A 19,889-nucleotide genomic window follows, 5' to 3' on the forward strand; every position below is an offset into this window, starting at 1 on the left:
CGGGGCTCGAGCCGCCCCTTAGTGGCCTGGGGCGGGGCCTTCGGAGGCCTCCGCAGGCCTCTGCGCCCGCCGCAGCGAACGCCCCACACAAAAGGGTCGGGGTATGGCTGCGGAGGGCCTGGGGCGCCACTTTCGCCTCTGAGTCCTGAGAATGTGCAAGAACGCACGAGAAGATGAGCCTGCATACCGCAGTGGGGACGAGGCTTTAGCGAGGACGCCCCCGTGGTCTGAGAGGGAGGAGGCCATAGCTGGGTGGCCAGCGGCCTGCAAACTCACGGGGGCTGCAGTGAAAACAGCACCTACATCTCGAGTGAGCAAGATTTTCTGTGCCTCCAAATGGGGCAGAGATTATAAGTACACGTCTGTGCCTCGAAGGGAGATAATCGTAGTGAGGACCCTCCACCCGAAGTGGAAGGGAGACTGTGGCCAGCTGGAGAAGAGGAACTATAATTAAGACACCTGTGAGGAGGAGGCTGTAGTCGGTACACTCCTATGAGGCTAGGAAGTCTCAGAACCAGCCGCTTGCGCGGCCTGAAGGTGGAGGGATTGCTGTGAAAAGCTTCCGAGGCCCAACGTTGGGGCGGGGCTTACCCTCGTAGGTATCCCTTGGGAGACAGCCTTCAGCACTGAAGAAGGAGGTGGTCCAGTAGGATGTGGACGTTGGGTGCGTTTGATGGAGAATGAATTGAGTTTGTTTTCCTGAAGGTTGGCAATGCTAGTTTGCAGCCACGTGAAATGGGTGGGAGGAGCTTTGCGGATCTACAGGTTAGTAACGGCGATGGGCACGAGTGCCGAGGAATAGCTGCTAGATGATGATGTGGGCGTTATGCGTGCCACCCAAGTGTGCTTTATAGTAGAAAATCGGAGGGTCTCCAGTGAGGGTTACTCTGGGTTTTTCAAAAGTACAAATGTAGGCCTGGAGTTGTATACTGAGAGTTGAAGGCTCCGTAGGAGATTTATGGACCCTAAAATCCTCCTTGACTCCTGAATTCTCAGAGATGATCTGATGTAAATTGAGTAGTTGGCAGGAACTAGTCTGTTAATTTAAAGTTTAAATCAAGGTTAGGGTAGTGCCAGTCAGTGTAACATACTGAAAAAAAAAACCAAAAAACGAAACGTGATTACTACTGCAGGTTTGTTGAGACTTGTGACGGGAGTATTTCTCTTAGAGCTTCTTGTTTGAATGGTTTAAAATGGTATCTTCTTTGTAAAATGCAGTATTAGCAACATGAATTGCCTTGGACCTTGTTATCTAGTTTAATTGTTAATGCATTTCAGAGCATTTGCAGTTGAAAAAACATGTAGGTCGATCTTGTTTTGTTTTTTAATTATAGAAATATAACGAAAGACTGGTTGTACTTGATTTTGAAATTTGGTAGTTTTGATAGAATGGAAGATTTCTGGACTTTGTGGAAAGTAATTGTGTTTAGGCATTTTCTAAGAATATTTAAAAGTTGGAACTTTTACAGGTAGTTAAAATAATTTTATGGTAAATTTTGAAGAAAATGGTGTATTTATATAAAGTGAGGATGTGTTTAGTATTGGAAAATTTTTTCTAATGAAATGGAATGCATTTTTATATAACCTTTATATGCTCGATCATATATTTGATTATTTTGTGGATTATGCATGATTTCAATTTTTCTTATGTTTATATCTCTTAGGGTGAAAAATATGAAGCTTTAGAAACCATTGTGGTAGTTACTTGGAACATGTTGTTATGTGCTAATGATACCAGTATATTTCAGCCTTCTTTTATTTTCTTTGACATGCCAAATGTTTTGATTGTTGCATATTGAGAGTTTGGGGGGTTTTGATACAATTTTTAGATGTGAAACTTGATTTTGTGTGCCAGTGTGTTCCAGGTGCTGGAATCCAGTGACGATTCCATTTTGTAGAGAGCCACACCATCATTCAGTTTAGATGAATATTCTGTAGATGATATAGGAAGAACTTCTAAGTATCAGTAATTGTTTGCACAGAAGATACTTTTAGATATCCCTCCCCCAAATTCAGGGACTGTTCTCCATTTCTGTATTTCCTACCTGGCTCACAAGTGCTTAATAAATGTTCATGGAATAAATGAATACTGTTAAAAGTTTTAGGTCAACTAAGCAGAAATATAACTTCACCTAAGTTATAGTTTATCAGATTTTACTACCACCACCCATGCATCTTTTGGTTTGCATAGAGTTTAATTCATTAAGTTTAAAGCCAGCTTTTAAGTCTTAATACCAGTAGTAAGGGTGAATGTTGTCAGCTAGGTTGAAGTATTGTTAATTTAAAGTTTAAATCAAGATAATGAACATTTTTCGTTGGCATTTGGGGGGATTGGAAAATAATACAGTTTTTTTGGCAGGAAGAAATACCTTTTGATTTGCTGTCGAGTACTGACTAGAGGTTAATGGGAAAGTTGAGTTATTTGCTATCAAAGGGACACATCTCCCTCAGTGTCAGAATTGTTTCATTAAGAATGATTCCAGAATCTGAAATGTGATCCATTTGGGGGATGGTGACAAAACCAAGTGGATGAAGCTGTGTTCTTTTTTTCGTAAAGCCTACCGTAATGTGATTATGCTGCTTATAGTGTTGAACCCATTATGATTTATTCTCTGTTGCTCATCTGTTGAGGCAGACATTTGAGGGGTGATTTTTATTTCCTTTGAATCTGAAGAACTTAGCTCTGCTGTACCCTGGTTCTTGTTGATTAAAAACATTACAGAATAAAATTCAAGTTTACTTTTGGATGTTTATTACCAGATGAAGAATGGAAACAGGTTCTGGTTTGTGCCTTGGTTTCCTGATAAAAGAGGATTGTCGTCAGACATTTTATTCTGAAATTCCAAGTGATTGGAATGGCTAGTAAATAAGAAAATTTGTCTTGTCATAATAATATGCTAAATTTTGGTAGCAGATATTTGTAATTTACACATGTATGTATGTGGTGTTTGTAAAGCTGAACTAAGACCTCTATGTTAAGACTAATTCCTAACATAAAATGGAGGAATATACTAAAGCAGACTTCTTTAGATTTTCTGAAATGTATTGGTGGACTTAATGGTGAATCAGGCTCATTTTCTCCTCTACCTTTATGCTTTATGTATAAGGTAAAACATGTATTTTAGATGTTACGTTGCACAGAATTGTTTCAGTCTTATCCTAAAGTTCACTAAAGCTGAAGGTGATTGGAGTGGCTTTTCATTTTGGTATCCTGCATTGTTTCCTGGAAAACAGTGATGCATTTATTAAATTATTGTGCTCTTTACAAAATGAGGTGTTGAAAACAAAAGTACTTCAGTTCTCAGTTTCTATTTACTTTGCTTATTTGAAGGAAGCGGTGTAACAATTAGAGTTGTGAAGTTCTGGCTTCTAGACTGAACTTTCTGTGTACTTTTCTTTGGTATGGGGTGAGATGGGGTTTTCCTTTGCTGAAATACAAATTCACAAAATTATATCTAGATTGATTTCTGTACTTTAAATCGAACACGTAAATCTTGAAGTAGGCTTTTGCCAAATTCAGCTGGGCCTTTCAGTTTTTCCTTGTAGAATGAGATATTATTCCTTGTTATGGTCATTTCTGGCAATCCTGTAGAAATTTCTGACAGGTGATCTAGTATATATTCCCTTTGGGCTTAACAGGCTGACCTGAAACTTGTTCCTCTCCAGATGAATATGAGGGTCCTTTTCGGGTCTGGAAGGGAAGAGCCTAAAGAATCTTACTTTTAGGGTACATGTCCTGGCCCCCGCCAGATAGTATGACTTGGAATCTCTAGTAGGGGATCTTCTGTTTATCACAAGTGCTTAACTAGAAAATTACCTTGATTCTTGGCTCATAGAGTCAGACCTGTACATTTAGAAATATTGCAAAAATCCATGCTCTTCTTCATTGACCATAGCCTTTACATAAAACAAGCTTTTTTTCTGTTTCATGGTTTATCTTCGTGATCCGTTTAAAACTATGAGATGTAGCTTTAAAATGAGTTCGAAACTCTTTAGACTCTATTAGGATCAATTTGTACAACATAAAAGATTAACACTATGCTCTGGGCTTTTGAAAGCGATTTTCATGACATTTGCATAGCTTTTGTGGCAAAACAGTTTCACTGTTCTTGAGTAATTTGAGTAGTTGTCTAGAAGATATTTAGCTTGTCCTTCAGAAAAGTTTGGAGTAACACTGAAATTTTTAAATGTTTTACTTTTTGGTGATATTAAGCTCACCGTATCTTGATCTTGAAAGATAGTTGAAAATGAACATCTTTCTAATAGTCTTCTATTGGCAGTCTTATTACCTAACAGTGACAATTCTGTTTCTCTGAATTAAAAAATAACCTTTTGAGTATAGTTGTCTAATCATTTGGTCATATATGTTGCTTGTGAATTCTTTATTTTAACTTCACCAGTTTGGGAGAAATTCCAGTAAAAGATGAGTGCCCCATATTTACATTGAGAAATATTCTTAATATGCAAATGTTTTTAGGGATTTAAAAAATATATATATGTTTCTTGGGACTGTTACAGATTTAGGAGAAAAAGTACTTTGCCTTAATATTTTGAACCTCAGTGGTGTGAACTAGAAATTAGCCCTTATAGCCAGAACTTTCTCTTCATATATATTTTTTTGATGTTTGATGGTATTTTGGTACAAAGGAGAATATTTTGAAAGAATGATTAATAATTTTCATAAATACCCTTGAATTGATGACTTAATTTGTCCAGGAACTGTTATTGCGAGAATTTGTGCTTTTTCATCAAAAATGTGGGAACCTGAAGAAGTAGGTAATATAGTTGGACTTGTGTTATGGAATTTTCTGGACTGATTTAATCATCAAGTGATAAAGGCAGTTACCAGCTGTGAAGCTGAGAGCTTTATGACTTTTAGTTTTCAATTGATTCATTCTTGGATTATTTATGACATATTCTTGGTGTATGTAAATATGTAATGTTTTGAGACATACCTCTGTACTTGGCATATTTGAAAGCAATGCCAAGTAATAAGCCTGTGTGGGATTTTGATACATGTCTTTTTCTTCTTCTTTTTTTTTTTTTTTTTTTTTTGATACGCATTCTAATGAAGTACTCTGGTGGTTTCAGACTCGCCTTCGTAATGTACAGTTCAGTGTGGCCTGTGCGTGTTTTGTGTTTCCTGCATTGATTTTTGCCTCCGTTTATTCTCTATTGCAGTCTAAAAGTTGGTTTTAATTGGTTGCCCACAGGATTGACTTGACCTCTACTTCTTGTTAAGAAAATACATCTCTTGTTTTATCAGGTAAGAGATTTTGAATAGAGGGTTTGTTTTTACACAAAATAAAATGAGATAGCTATTAAGTAACATGAAAATATGTGTAGTAACTAAATTGTGGGGGTTTTTGTTTCTTTTTTGTTGTTGTTGTTGCTTTTTCACAAGCTTATTTGAGGGATGGGGGTGGAATAGACTGGGTACCATCATAGATGAACAGTTGTTGCTTTCTTTGGGGGTCAGTTTTATATGGATGCATGTCTCCTGCTGAATTCTTGATTATTAGGCAATAAGTAGCTGTTATTTTCCTCAGTAGCATTCTAGACTAATTACAAATGCAGGTGCTTGTTATTGGTATGGTTTTTTAATATTCCTTAGAAATATAGGTAGAGATAATGAGTCAGATGTTTTAAAATACGAACTTTGGCTTTAGTGGTACCTCAGTGATTGGAATCTAACCCTCTTGTTAAGTAACTAAGGTAGTCTCAAGATAGGTTGAAATGATTTATCTGTCAAACAGGTACTTAGCAGCAGAATAACAGATCTTCATATTTTTCAGAACCTAAAATCTTTTCCTATTTAGATGGTTTTATGAATAAATCTTGTGCTCTACTTCGGTTTAATCCTAAACCCTTTTCTACCTGATAATCTGGGCAGAACTTCAGTATCGTGTTTCCATGTGTACCTTGCACAGACTTTAACTAAATCCCTTCTTTTAGCAGCAGGTGATTTGAAGACTCACTGTGTATATCACTTTAGCCCTGTGTTTAATTTTCACGTTCTTGGGACCATATCATGTTCCCCTTTTAATTGTCCCAATGAAACTAACATCTCAGGTTGTTGTTTGGGTACGTAGATTACCCATGATGATGTTTCCCCCACATTGTGATTAAATGATTACGCATTTTTTGAAGTTGAAGAGGAATGCTATCTCAATTTTGTATATAGCCAGTATTCTAGAGCCAGTGAGGAATGAGAATTTGATTTAATGATTTGGAACCTTCTTGATAAACTTTCTGTGATAGACTGCTAAATAGTAGATAAGGAGAAAAAGAGTCTATTGATGTGATTATCTTTCAGTATTAATTTTTCTTGTTCATTCTTGTAAACTAAAAATGTCCTCCCTCTGCCCAGTTTCTGGTATTTTTATAAGGTCACACAAAGCATTTTGTTTACTAGTCCATTTTTCAGAATTAAATTTGAAGGTGGCTTTTAGTGTTGTGTGTGTGTATGTGTGTGAGAGAGAGAAACTGTCAAAGACAAACAACATTTCTTTGTTGGGTAAAGCAATCATAACACTGAGCTCTGATTACAGATTTCGTTGTTTTGAATTAGTATTCATTAACATAAAACTGCTTTCATGGAGTTATGGAATTCTTAGAGCTTGCTCCAGGAAACTTTGCTCTTCGGATGTTCTTATTTGATAAGATAAAACCAAAGCTCAAGTCATTTATAATTTCCCCAAGGACACAGAGCCAGTTTAATAGGTTTATATTTAAAAGTTGATTTTTAAGATGTCTTGGGAAACACCCTATGTTGTTGACCACATAAGATTCAAATTGTTTTTTTCCCAGTGCCAGGAATTTGTTTTTTATCTCTTTCCAAAAGGTTGTCCTTGCATTTACTCTTAGAATCTGTAAGAATCGAAATACTGAAATTTTACTTAAATCTAGGAGAAACTTTTTTATTAGATCTAAATGGACATTATCTAAGGAGATGAGTGAGCACCCAGAAATTCCACAGGAGTTTATGTTGGACCAGAGAATATAATAGTCACTGAATAAAGTTCATATTCTACCTCTTTTAAAACAAAAGTAAAAAGAAATACCTCTGTTTCATTCCCTATGAGGAAAACAAGACTTTTTTTTTTTCCAATGGAGGGTTTGAGAATGAGTTATGAGACATGAATTTTAATTAAAACAGCTGTGATGAATGGCACTTTAACCAGGGTCTACTTTTTGGAGTGATGAGTATAGGTTAACTAAAATTTTGGCAAATTTAGTCAGTATTTCTTTTGGATTCTTAGTATGTATTAACGTTGTAATAAATAATTTTTATATCTTTTTTTTTTTTAAAATAAATAAAGCCATAAGGCAGATCGAAGAGTTTTAGTGTGAAATATGGAATCAGTTCTCATTTGAGGCTTGAATCTACTTTGGTGTTAGGTACTATTTGTAATTAGTTCTGTTTCTGTTGGATTTTTGAGATTGAGCCATATGAAATGACACAAAATTCTATGAAGTTGTCAGGTTTATAAGGAAGATGCTAAGTCAGTTTTAAATACTTGATGTATCTTTTGCATGTTTTCCCCTATAAATTGTTAAACTTTGTTTCCTGATTTGACTTGCACATTTCTTTTCATCTTAAATCTAGCTGAATGGTGGTCTGAATGATGTATTAGTGATTTTACTGTCCTATGGTTGTATTTTTCCTGAAACTTTTGAGTCCTGGGGCTGAACTTCTAATTGTTTCCAGAATTAATTCCTTTTGGAAGTTGAAATTGTCTAGGTTTTACATTGTAAATGGCATATGATATTCAGTCTTTAAAATATCCAAATTTAAAAACAACATCGCTCGTGATAGTTTGAGGAACTATTTGAGGGCCTAATATGGTTATCTGGTCGTTCTTGTAGCTAAAATTCTTCGTGTGATAAACAGGAGTCTGACCTGGCCGTTGCCTTTTCTCATCTGCAGGTGTGTGTGGTTTCAGCGCAGCATGGCTGTGGTCATCCGTTTGCAAGGTCTCCCAATTGTGGCGGGGACCATGGACATTCGCCACTTCTTCTCTGGATTGACCATTCCTGATGGGGGCGTACATATTGTAGGGGGTGAACTGGGTGAGGCTTTCATCGTTTTTGCCACTGATGAAGATGCAAGGCTTGGTATGATGCGCACAGGTGGTACAATTAAAGGGTCAAAAGTAACACTATTGTTGAGTAGTAAAACAGAAATGCAGAATATGATTGAACTGAGTCGCAGGCGTTTTGAAACTGCCAACTTAGATATACCACCAGCAAATGCTAGTAGATCAGGACCAACACCTAGCTCAGGAATGAGTGGCAGGGTTAACTTGCCTACAACAGTACCCAACTTTAATAATCCTTCACCCAGTGTAGTTACTGCTGCCACTTCTGTTCATGAAAGCAACAAAAACATACAGACATTTTCCACAGCCAGCATAGGAACGGCTCCTCCAAATATGGGGACTTCCTTTGGGAGCCCAACGTTTAGCTCAACCATTTCGAGCACAGCCTCTCCAATGAACACAGTCCCACCGCCACCAATTCCTCCAATCCCAGCGATGCCATCTTTGCCACCAATGCCGTCCATTCCCCCAATACCAGTTCCTCCTCCGGTACCTACATTGCCTCCTGTGCCTCCTGTGCCCCCAATACCACCAGTCCCTTCTGTGCCACCCATGACCCCACTGCCACCCATGTCAGGCATGCCACCCTTGAACCCACCACCAGTGGCACCTCTACCTGCTGGAATGAATGGCTCTGGAGCACCTATGAATCTGAACAATAATCTGAACCCTGTGTTTCTGGGTCCGTTGAATCCTGTTAATCCTATCCAGGTGAACTCTCAAAGCAGTGTGAAACCACTTCCCATCAACCCTGATGATCTGTATGTCAGTGTACATGGAATGCCCTTTTCTGCAATGGAAAATGATGTTCGAGATTTTTTCCATGGGCTCCGTGTTGATGCAGTGCATTTGTTGAAAGATCATGTAGGTCGAAATAATGGGAATGGATTGGTTAAATTTCTCTCCCCTCAAGATACATTTGAAGCTTTGAAACGAAACAGAATGCTGATGATTCAACGCTATGTGGAAGTTAGCCCTGCAACAGAGAGACAATGGGTAGCTGCTGGAGGCCATATCACTTTTAAGCAAAGTATAGGACCCTCGGGACAAACCCATCCCCCTCCTCAAACACTTCCCAGGTCAAAATCGCCCAGTGGGCAGAAAAGGTCAAGGTCAAGATCACCACATGAGGCCGGATTTTGTGTTTACTTGAAAGGGCTACCATTTGAAGCTGAAAACAAACATGTGATTGATTTTTTTAAAAAGTTGGATATTGTGGAAGATAGTATTTATATTGCTTATGGACCCAATGGGAAAGCAACTGGTGAAGGCTTCGTAGAGTTCAGGAATGAGGCTGACTATAAGGCTGCTCTGTGTCGTCATAAACAATACATGGGTAATCGCTTTATTCAAGTTCATCCAATTACTAAGAAAGGTATGCTAGAAAAGATAGATATGATTAGAAAAAGACTACAGAACTTCAGCTATGACCAGAGAGAAATGATTTTAAATACAGAGGGAGATGTCAGCTCTACCAAAGTCTGTGCCCACATAACAAATATTCCATTCAGCATTACCAAGATGGATGTTCTTCAGTTCCTAGAAGGAATCCCAGTGGATGAAAATGCTGTACATGTTCTTGTTGATAACAATGGGCAAGGTCTAGGACAGGCATTGGTTCAGTTTAAAAATGAAGATGATGCACGTAAGTCTGAACGCTTACACCGCAAAAAACTTAATGGGAGAGAAGCTTTTGTTCATGTAGTTACTCTAGAAGATATGAGAGAGATTGAGAAAAATCCCCCTGCCCAAGGAAAAAAGGGGTTAAAGATGCCTGCGCCAGGTAATCCTGCAGTTCCAGGAATGCCCAGTGCTGGAATGCCCAGTGCCGGAATGCCCGGTGCCGGAATGCCCGGTGCCGGAATGCCCGGTGCTGGAATGCCTGGTGCCGGAATGCCCGGTGCTGGAATGCCCAGTGCTGGAATGCCCAGTGCCGGAATGCCCAGTGTGGGAATGCCCAATGCTGGAATGCCCAGTGTAGGAATGCCCAATGCAGGAATGCCCAATGCGGGAATGCCTAGTGCAGGAGGTGAAGAGCATGCCTTCCTGACTGTAGGCGCTAAGGAAGCCAATAATGGGCCTCCATTTAACTTTCCTGGTAATTTTGGTGGGCCGAATGCCTTTGGGCCACCACTGCCTCCTCCAGGATTAGGAGGGGCCTTTGGTGATGTTAGGCCTGGTATGCCTTCAGTTGGAAATAGTGGTTTGCCTGGTCTAGGACTGGATGTTCCAGGTTTTGGAGGTGGACCAAATAATTTAGGTGGGCCAGGATTTGGAGGGGGACCTCAGAATTTTGGAAATGGCCCTGGTGGCTTAGGTGGCCCTCCTGGCTTTGGAAGTGGCCCTCCTGGTCTTGGAAATGCCCCTGGCCATTTGAGTGGGCCACCAGCCTTTGGGCCAGGGCCTGGGCCTGGTCCAATCCACATTGGTGGTCCGCCTGGCTTTGGGTCTAGTTCTGGAAAACCAGGACCAACAGTAATTAAAGTGCAGAACATGCCCTTCACTGTGTCTATTGATGAGATTTTAGATTTCTTTTATGGCTATCAAGTGATCCCAGGCTCAGTTTGTTTAAAATATAATGAAAAAGGTATGCCCACAGGGGAAGCCATGGTGGCCTTTGAATCTCGGGATGAAGCCACGGCTGCTGTCATTGACTTAAATGACAGACCTATAGGCTCAAGGAAAGTAAAGCTTGTATTAGGATAGCTGTTCACATTAATTCTTTATAGGATAGATCTTCATAGTGCTGTGATTAATGCGTCCAGATCGTTTTCCTAGTATTTCCAGGTTAGAACCTGTGGATTGTTTCAATTGCATATAGATTGGTTTTCATAACATAGAGTATTGGTTGACTGTTTACAAGAAGACTCACTATCAGGATAAACATTGCTGTATGTTACAGTAAAGCTGTCTGGAGAGAACACAAAAATGATTTTGGCATACCATTAGAGAAATGATTTGTAATACTCAAATGATGACATAAAGCTTATCAAGGAGTCTAGATTGGTTTTGTTTTATACTATATGGGATGAAGAAAATAGAAATGTTTAAATAGAGCTCATTAAGGGTGCTCTTGCCAGCTGCTGAGAAATAGAAGTTGGCTACTCTTGGAATTTGGTTTAAAGCTGGACAGATTTGCTTTGTTATAGGGTCAAAGCCTTTGTCTGAAGTCCTCATTTTCTTTTAAAATTGAATAAAATCTCTGTATACAGATTCACTGTATGTACCTTTATTGCTTCTTGAGGGTTCTTGCTGTATAGACAGTTTTGCTTCTGAAGTTGCTGCTTTGTTTGCCTAATTAACTCATTTGTAAATGAGCAGAACTGTTTTGTTTTTTTTTTTTTTTAAATATAAAACTCCACACTTGGTTTGTGCTATAACCTCGAACTTTAATTTCTGATGTCACACTTACTACTGTGTGGAATAAGACCTTGCCACGAAAATAAAATATGGAGTTCTCTACTTACCAGAGCCTTTTTGGTTTGACCGCCAAGTTTTTTAGTTCAGACCATTAAAATATTGTTCATGTTGTTTGAATGGCATAGAAAACCAGAAACTACTTTTAATAATCATTGTTTAAGTTGCTTGATTTGAAGTCCTGTCCACGATGGACTAATGTTTTGGCAGTTTCCTTCTGTCCCAAATCTGTGTGAAATTTTGGCCTGTAAACAAAGAGGGTCCACTCATGAAAGAGCATTATATCGAGGTTTTTAAAACAAGTTGAAATTGTTAGCTTTGTTAGCAATAGTGTCGTAGAATTAAAAAAAATCCATAAGCTGGTTTGTAGATTGATGTGCATTTAATCCTTGGAGGCTTTTGGTCTAGTTGTATGATCAGGAGCCTGTTTACAAAAATTCTTCATACAGAGTAAAAATGCAACTGCCAGAGGGGGGAGAATTGAGATTCCTTGCCCTTTCATACTCTTTTCTTTGGCATTCAGGACACTAAAGCAGGAGGACCACATGGGTTCTGGTTGGTAAGTGTCCTTGTCATGAAAACATTTGCCTTACAATGTCCTGCTCACTGCCACAAAAGGCTCTACGTATGGCTACTCTCCTTCTTAGTTAAAATGCCCTAAAGATGTTTCACATATTATAAACATATGAAATGGGAGATTGGTGAGATAACTATGAAAAAAAATTTGTCTTTTACATGGACCGCTGTCTTAGTTTGAAACATCCCCAACATTTCCTACAAATGTACTTACAAAGAGGTCAGCCTTTTAAGATAAGTATTTCCTGTTTTAAAAAAAAATAGTGCCTTTTTGGTGTTGCAAGTCAGTGGAACACTGAAATACAGAGTCATGTGTCGTGCAATTTAGAGTTAAGAGTGGCAACAGTTTCATTTTTGTGTTATTTTGGAAAGTCTTTTCATCATTATAGAGGATCGAAAGTACAGGATTTATTGTTTAGGGAAAAGATTGGATAGACTTTCAAAAAAGATATGGCTGTGTTGTGGGTCTGTTGATAATTCACGAATACAAATTTGCCTTGACATCACTAGAAATTGCCTCCTCAACTAAAAAAGCAATATGATGTTTGTATATGCTGTTCAATTTAAGTTTTCTGTTAAGTAATAATTTCTCATTCCAAGGACAGAGTGCAAAAAACTTCAGCGCTGTTTGGGAGTCTTATTTCAACTGCAGATTATTTTCCCTATTGGAAAGCTGATTTTTTATTTTAGAAAAATGGGTTATTTGAAGATGGAAGTCTTATCTTTTCACAATTTATTTTGTTTATGTGTTCGTACATTCTTATTAAATATTTTATCTACTTTATTGCAACAATTTTGTTATTTCTACATCTTAGGTAAACGCTGAACAGGAAAACTTGATTTCATTGTTCATCAAATTAAATAAATTAAGAAAATAGTGGTTGTGTAGAAATTGGAGAGGACTGTGTTTCATATTTGGTTGAATCACAACAGTGCTTTTCTTGTTGTGAAATGTAATTAAATGCTTTGCCCTCTGGAACTTGATTTTTGTGTATCTGAGACTTATTACACATTACATAGTGCTGTTAAGCATACTGTTCATCTTGCTCTGGGCACTGGAGTTTGAGTTTTTAAAAAGTTCTTGAAAATAAGTTCTGTGAAACTATTCATACCTCTTTTCCTACAAATTTTCTCATAAGAACTAGGTTTTGGGTGATAATAAATTTACATTATTTTCTTATTTGCTTTGTATGGTATGAAGGATTTGTAAAGCTTTGCTCAAAGTTGTGTGCATTTGTAAATGCTATCATGATATTTTCAATTTTATGTGTAAATTTTATTGTGTGTTTTTGGCGACTGACATTAATGGAAGAGAATCTTTTCCATTAATTTTTTCTTCTTTTTCCCTGCTGCGGTTATTTTTTTATTTTATTTTATTTTTTAGTTTAAAGGATTAGAGAACTCTACAAAATGTGTTTTATAAGTAAGCAAGGTTGTAAACTTTTTCAGAACTTTAGTGAAACATTTAGCTCACAAGCAAAATTTGGAGGTATGTTCTGTATTTACACTGTAGTTTGGGTATACAATTATTAGTGGCTTTTTAAATGCAACACTGTTAAGTGGAATGTTGCTAGCTTTGTGCTCCAAGTTGAAAGCAACAACAGTGAAAATTTCATTAGGAAACTTTATTCAGAATTTCAGAGTAATATTCAGTGTAATTAGATCAGTCTTAACCCACTGGATGAACATATAGGGTTGTGCATGGAAGTAAGCAAACATACATTTTGGGTGCAAGTACCTTGGATAAAAATAAGGATGCATGAAAGCCTTAATCAAACTCTTGGTCCCTTTTATTGGATTCTGTCATTGTGTAGAGTTATGGGTCAAGTATTTAAAATTAAATCCACTTATCAATTTTGAAGACACTTAAAAATGAGTAAAGAAAATGTGAAATTGCTGCTAGTCAAATCTTCTGGAAAGAATTTCTGGCAGTGATCACTTTTAAATTGTTTTACTGGCAGTTCTACAGTAGTCCAAACTTTAGAAACCAAACACAGTAAAGTGATTCGTTGCCAATATGGCCAGAAATTGCCAGCAAATACTGCCTCGGCAGAGGATTTTGTTTATAAAGATGAAGTCTTGGATACTTTTCAATAAACATGTCACAAAATAAAACAGGCTGATGCTTTTAATGCTTTAACTGCACAAGAGTACTCTACTGAGCTATACAATCAAGTATTTCTTTTTTAAACTGAAAATACTTGCCTTTGGAAAGGTGGATTTGTTGATCTTGGAGGTAACAATTGTTGCTTATTTTTGTCCACAAATGCTGAAGTGTGGAAAGAAGAGGATACCTGGAACGGCAGGGAGGAATTTTGATTCTAGGTGAAATCTGGTATTCACCCTCTAAGACTTTTATTATATGTGTTTTGCTAGTAAGCCACTTCAGTACATGGACTCAGAAAGAACTGGAAACCCGATGCTCCTTTTCCCAGGAGCCGTAAAGGGGTCCGTGAATTGTCTTTTTAAACTGATTAAGAAATGGGAAAAGATATATCTTCAGAATACATTATCAGTTGCACGTACCTCTAAAGCTTTGTCTTTTTTGTTTACTTATTTGTGCATTAGTATGTGAGGTATTTGATGTGGGGAAGAGGGGAGAGGAGTCAAAAATATTACTGCTTTCTGACATTGATGCTCTGGTTTGTTCCTTCCACATTTGTTCGTCTTCTGAAAAAATTAGCAAATGAAAGTTTCGATATACTCCACAGAGTCCTTTAAAAAAAATCTGGATTGGAGTTGCAGAGAAATTAGTGGGGGTATTTTAACCAAAGCTCTTGAAAAATATAACTCTTTATCATGAAAGAGTTTTAGCCTATATTTGAATTTGAATACTAAGCTCGTATTTGAGAAATTTAGACTAGACATACTTAATTTCTGTTTTAAAATTATGAAGATTTTACTAAGCATTTGAAAAATCACAGAGTGAAATCAGCTGCCTGCAGAGATCCAGAATGGCCTTTACCATCTTAAAGAGGTGGACTGTATGCTAATAAGTCATTTTTTTGCTCAGGAGAGATCACTCCTACAATTCATTGTTGTCTTTTCAACATTTTACAGCAAGAAATAATTTATCAATTTACCATCACCATCATTCTCCTTATTCCCAAAAAGTAGAGCTTTTTTGAGATATGGAAGAATCTAAACTTACAGCTATTCTTTTTAATTAAAAAAAATTGCTCGATTTCAGTTTCATCTTTTTAGCAAAACTGATAGGTCACATTGATTTATTGTAAGATGTTCTGGAAAGAGTACTCTGGTGGTGGCACAATTCTCTAGTGACTTTTCTGAGAAAATTCTTCTATTTGTAACAACATAAGCAAGTTCAACTCTTAGTGCCTGCTCACGTAAATGTTAATTCTTTACTGTGCCATTCCTGGTTTTGTTCTTGGTTCCTTGATACTTTGTGCCAGAGAACTCATAAGCATCCTAGAGTTGGCTCCTTTTCTGGATCAACATAACCAACAACAAGCAACTAAGGTGGCACTGCTTTTCTGCATACTGCTCTACTAAGAGTTTAGAAGGGGCCAGACGCCACCAGATGCAAGCTTTCTAGCCCCGAGGATAGAAGGGCAGCACTCTAAAAATCTGGGGGTAAGAAATAGTGCTGGGGAAAGTCTCATTAACCATATTCCCTGAATTTTGTCCAGAGGCCCAGGGACCTCCCTCCACTCCCGCCCCAGTGAAAATGTTAACAGGTCATAGAGACTAAGCAAACACCGATTGTAGAGGAGTGGTTAAACGGCACAGCAGAGCACCGGAGTTGGCATCCCAACTGTTCCAGACTTCTGTCATAACAGTTTTGAGTCATTTTTCCTGACCAACTGACAGCTTGCCATTTCGTGTTGAGAGTTGTTGACAATTTTGTGGAAAATAGACCATGACCAGCAAGAGAACAATATGGGCGGAGTCAAAGATGTTGAATAAGTGTAACATCCCAGGAGTGAGCTATCTTGAATTAAAACAGGCTGCCCATTGGTGTTTCATTCCTTCTCCATTCTGATGCTTCCAGCTTCCCCCTTTCACTTGCTATAGTAAGTCTGCTGCTAACCAAGACTATGAGTTTTACTTAGACTGAAGCCCCCCTCGCTGCTATCTCTGTAACTTCCTAACGGGTCACGGGGGCATGAATTCACTTACATCTCTTGATTAGTGAATAAGATTTGTCACACATTTGTGCTATATATCAGCTGTAACAACCACATTGTTATAACAAGTCCTCGCAGAGTGGGGGGAAAACGTTTAAGAAAGGTAATGGAATTCAGCTACTTAAGGTGTCTTAAATCATACCAACTGGTGCCGTTGCTGATTTTCTCATTTTCCTTTTGTTCCACTTGGAAGTAAGTTAATACCATCCCCCACTACACTCCCCCATACATTGGGATGCAGTACAGAGAGGATCATGTCCTTTATACATAACTCCTGTTGTGTGGGCCTATGGGACCAACAGGGTCTCTAATGCTATGGGTCTGGCTAAAGTGGTGGGAAAACTAAAGCACCACTTTCTGCTGAAGTAGATCCTGCCAATTACCTTTGCTTCTATGACCATTGAATTGACAGGTCAGAATTGGAAACATCTGTTGCTTCCAAGGTTTTAAGACAATTTCACATGGATATGCAGCTTAGCCATAGCCGTGACCCTTGTTAACTAAATTTGTTGAGCAATGTTGTTCACCTAGCACTTACACACTGGTAGAAAAGGAAGCAAAATAAGATGCCTGTTTTTCAAGACTAAGATCTTAACACAAACGCATGGTTGTACTTTTACACATACAAGATACACTTAATATTCCACACGAAACTGGATAAAGGATTCCTGGCCAATTTCTAAATGGTCAGAAACAAGTGTAATAAGAACCTTGTGTGTAACCCGATGGAAAGTGTGATCTCTAACCAAGGTTCTTGGGGAAGCAATATGTTAATTTAGTAAAACAAAATGATTAATAGTGTGAGGGAACATAGTGGCACTCTCTAAATGGTACTTGTCCTGGAAGCTCTTGAAAGTGCATATGAGAGCATAGCCTGAGGTTCCCACAGCCTGAGTGTCATGACTAAGCCGAATGGTCAGTAGGGAAGGCAGGCAAGGGTTGATTCTAGGGGTGTCCTGGCCAAGCAGAGGGATAGGACATTTCATCTTTTTAATAATCTGTTGAGTAGCTTCCAGATGCCACTTATAAACTCTCTAAGATATAAATTCTTCAGAATTATGTGAATTTCCTTATCAGTTTAACCAGTTATATGCATAGTTGACAACCTGAAATTCCTTTCTAGTTTGGGATCAATCTGATATAGAGTTTTAGCTTTTCTTTATGAAATGTCAATCTCTTGGTTCTTGTTCTAGACCAACACTGTCTAGAAAATTGAAGAATTTTCTTCAATGGAAATGTTCTTACATACACTAATACAGTAATTACATGCAGCTACTATCAAATTTAGCCACGTGTGGGTAGTGGCTACTGTATTTAACAGCAACAGAAAATTTTCCTTGTCTGGACAATTTGGAGTTTTCTGTTAAGCAACACTGTCGAATAGAAATAAGAGTCACTTGAAGTCATATTTTTCTAGTAGCTGTATTAAAAAGGTAAAATGAAACATGAAATTAATAATATATTTTATTTAACCCAGTAGATCTGAAGTATAGCCTTTCCAACATATACTCAATATAAAATGAGATGGCTTACATTTTTTTTGCACTAAGTTTTCAAAGTATACATATTTTATAGCACATTGTGATTTGAACTAATCACATTTCAAGTGGATAGGAGTTATCCTTTTTGGACAGCACAGATATTTAAAGTTATTCCCTGTCGTTTCTTCTTTATTTCTGCTGCATCTTTTTAGCTATTTCTTTACTTTTGAGTATTTAGATTTTGTTGCATTCCTCCTGATATATTTGCAGTGCTTTGGAGAACTTAACTCAGTTACCTTTTCCATGGGCCATACTGGAGGTTAACTAGGTGCCAGTTTTATATTGTAAAGTTATTAATCCTGCACTAGAAGTAGCAGAACCAGAACCTCTCCTCACCACCCCACACCCCATCCACAATGGCAAGTGGACAAATAAGTGTGTCTATAATACAGTTGCCCTGTTGAAACCCTGCCTTTTTTATTTCTGGGCTTCCGAATATACAAATGCTAAAGAGCAATCCTTCTTAAGATCTCCCATGTGTCCCAAGAATACGTACTCTAGTGAGGGTGGCTGGCATTATGAACAGTAGGTAGGTTTCTTTTCTAACAGCTCTGGTCTGCTGCTTTTGTTTATTCACTGAGCGCCTTTTGTGTCATAGGTCACAATGCACACTGAAGATGCATAAGTTCTTGTTGATGCCCATGCTGTGGAGATAGATGTTCAGGAAGGTGGTCCAGTACTGTTGGCTTGGACACTGCAGGCAACAGAGGCAGAGGTCTCATTAAAAGAAGCCAGATTGAAAGAATAGGTCCCAGCAAAGCAGGGCAGGGGTAGAATCGATTGTCTAGTAGATGTTTCTTGAAATTGTTTAGTAAAAATCACACTTTCTTGAGGTGAATTCTACTTTATTTGCAGTATTTGCGCTTGTTATTTAAAGCTTATTCCTTTGCTAAAATCCTATAAATGTGGAGTCCAGCAATTTGTCCACTCCTGCCCTGGCAATCAAGTAGGGAGAATGTGTGGTGGATGCAGAAGTATTTTCCATCTTTGTGCAAAACTAGTTAGTATATATAGGTCATGAGAAAAAGCCACGTGAGCCTCGCTGTTCTTTTAGTGGTCAGGCCATATTGGACTGGATTATAAGGTTTGAGCTGACCCTAAAATGAGTGAATATAGAAATCACGTTCTCAGGGAATCAGGTTGTGGTTCATCACTCACTAGCCAGTGGAACTTAAAATTTTGGTTTTACTACTGCTCTACTGCTTCTTCTAAGTGCGATAGTCCCACTTTGTAGCTTGAGAATTTCATTACGAGAGAAAAAGGGGAAGAGTCTTCCTCTTTGGGAGTCTGTCTGTTTTCTGCCAGTTAGGTCCTCTGGAGCAGGTAGACCAGAGCTATTCCTCCTGTGTGTCCTATGAACTGACAAGTAGATAATGATATCACAAAAGGATCCGTCTATGAGCACCATAAAAGTATAGCAGTTAACACACATTGGGTACTTTGTGTTAGGCAAGGGGCACTTTCCATGGTTGAGCTCTTTTAATCCTCACAATAACTGTGTAAAGTCGGCATTGTTATTGTCATCCCCAATTTACATATGGGGAAATAAAGGCAAAGCATAGCAAAGTAACTTACCCAAGGTCTCTTATGGGAAGGGATGAACAGATCAGTCATAGGCTGCCTGCATGACTTAAGAAGCAGGGCCCTTCCCTCAACTGTTCCCTGCTGCTCCCTGACTTTTGGGGGAAGATGTGGGAGGCCACTGGCAGTACTTTTCTGTTGAATCTCTAGCCTTGCTAGTGCTCCAGTGTTTGTTTTGAGGTAGGCAGGTGGAGACCTTGTGCGAGCACATTCAGTCATAGGGCGGAAATAAACTCCATTCCAATATTGTCCTGTCTTGCGTGAAGGCCATGTATTTGTCCTTGGTTGGTTTGCTTCTGCATATCCAATTCTCTCCTTGAGTTAGGTTCTCTTTGAAGAGTTGGACACAGGTTGGATTTGTTTGACTTTAGAGAAGTCTTTTGGGGGCAGTGGATTCGGCTCACTAACTTCCAAACTTTTTTTGACCTTCACAGAATATAACAGGATGCGAAACTCTATGACAGTTTATCATATTTTCCCATTTTTCACTTTTTATGTGAATATGCATATTTTAAGCTTTATAG

General features: G+C 38.2%; 1 protein-coding gene across 9 annotated transcripts in view; it reads left to right on the forward strand.

The window, feature by feature from the left end:
- CPNE1 (copine 1) overlaps nucleotides 1–19,889 on the forward strand; it is a 33,350-nt gene that overhangs the window by 202 nt on the left and 13,259 nt on the right. Inside the window, exons 1-3 of one of the 9 annotated variants that reach the window (XM_036229456.1) lie at nucleotides 210–310; nucleotides 5,182–5,266; nucleotides 7,931–13,079. The exons of 2 other annotated variants lie outside the window; for them this stretch is intronic. In XM_036229456.1, coding sequence (XP_036085349.1) covers nucleotides 7,953–10,808 — 2,856 coding nt within the window. In that variant the 5' untranslated portion in view covers nucleotides 210–310; nucleotides 5,182–5,266; nucleotides 7,931–7,952 and the 3' untranslated portion in view covers nucleotides 10,809–13,079. Of the gene's footprint in view, nucleotides 1–34; nucleotides 311–5,181; nucleotides 5,267–7,930; nucleotides 13,080–19,889 lie in introns of those variants that run through there. 6 more of the 9 variants (XM_036229457.1, XM_036229462.1, XM_036229458.1 and 3 more) reach the window with 6 other exon arrangements.

Source organism: Rousettus aegyptiacus, unplaced genomic scaffold (assembly GCF_014176215.1).
Source record: "Rousettus aegyptiacus isolate mRouAeg1 unplaced genomic scaffold, mRouAeg1.p scaffold_m13_p_12, whole genome shotgun sequence".
Classification (NCBI taxonomy): domain Eukaryota; kingdom Metazoa; phylum Chordata; class Mammalia; order Chiroptera; family Pteropodidae; genus Rousettus; species Rousettus aegyptiacus.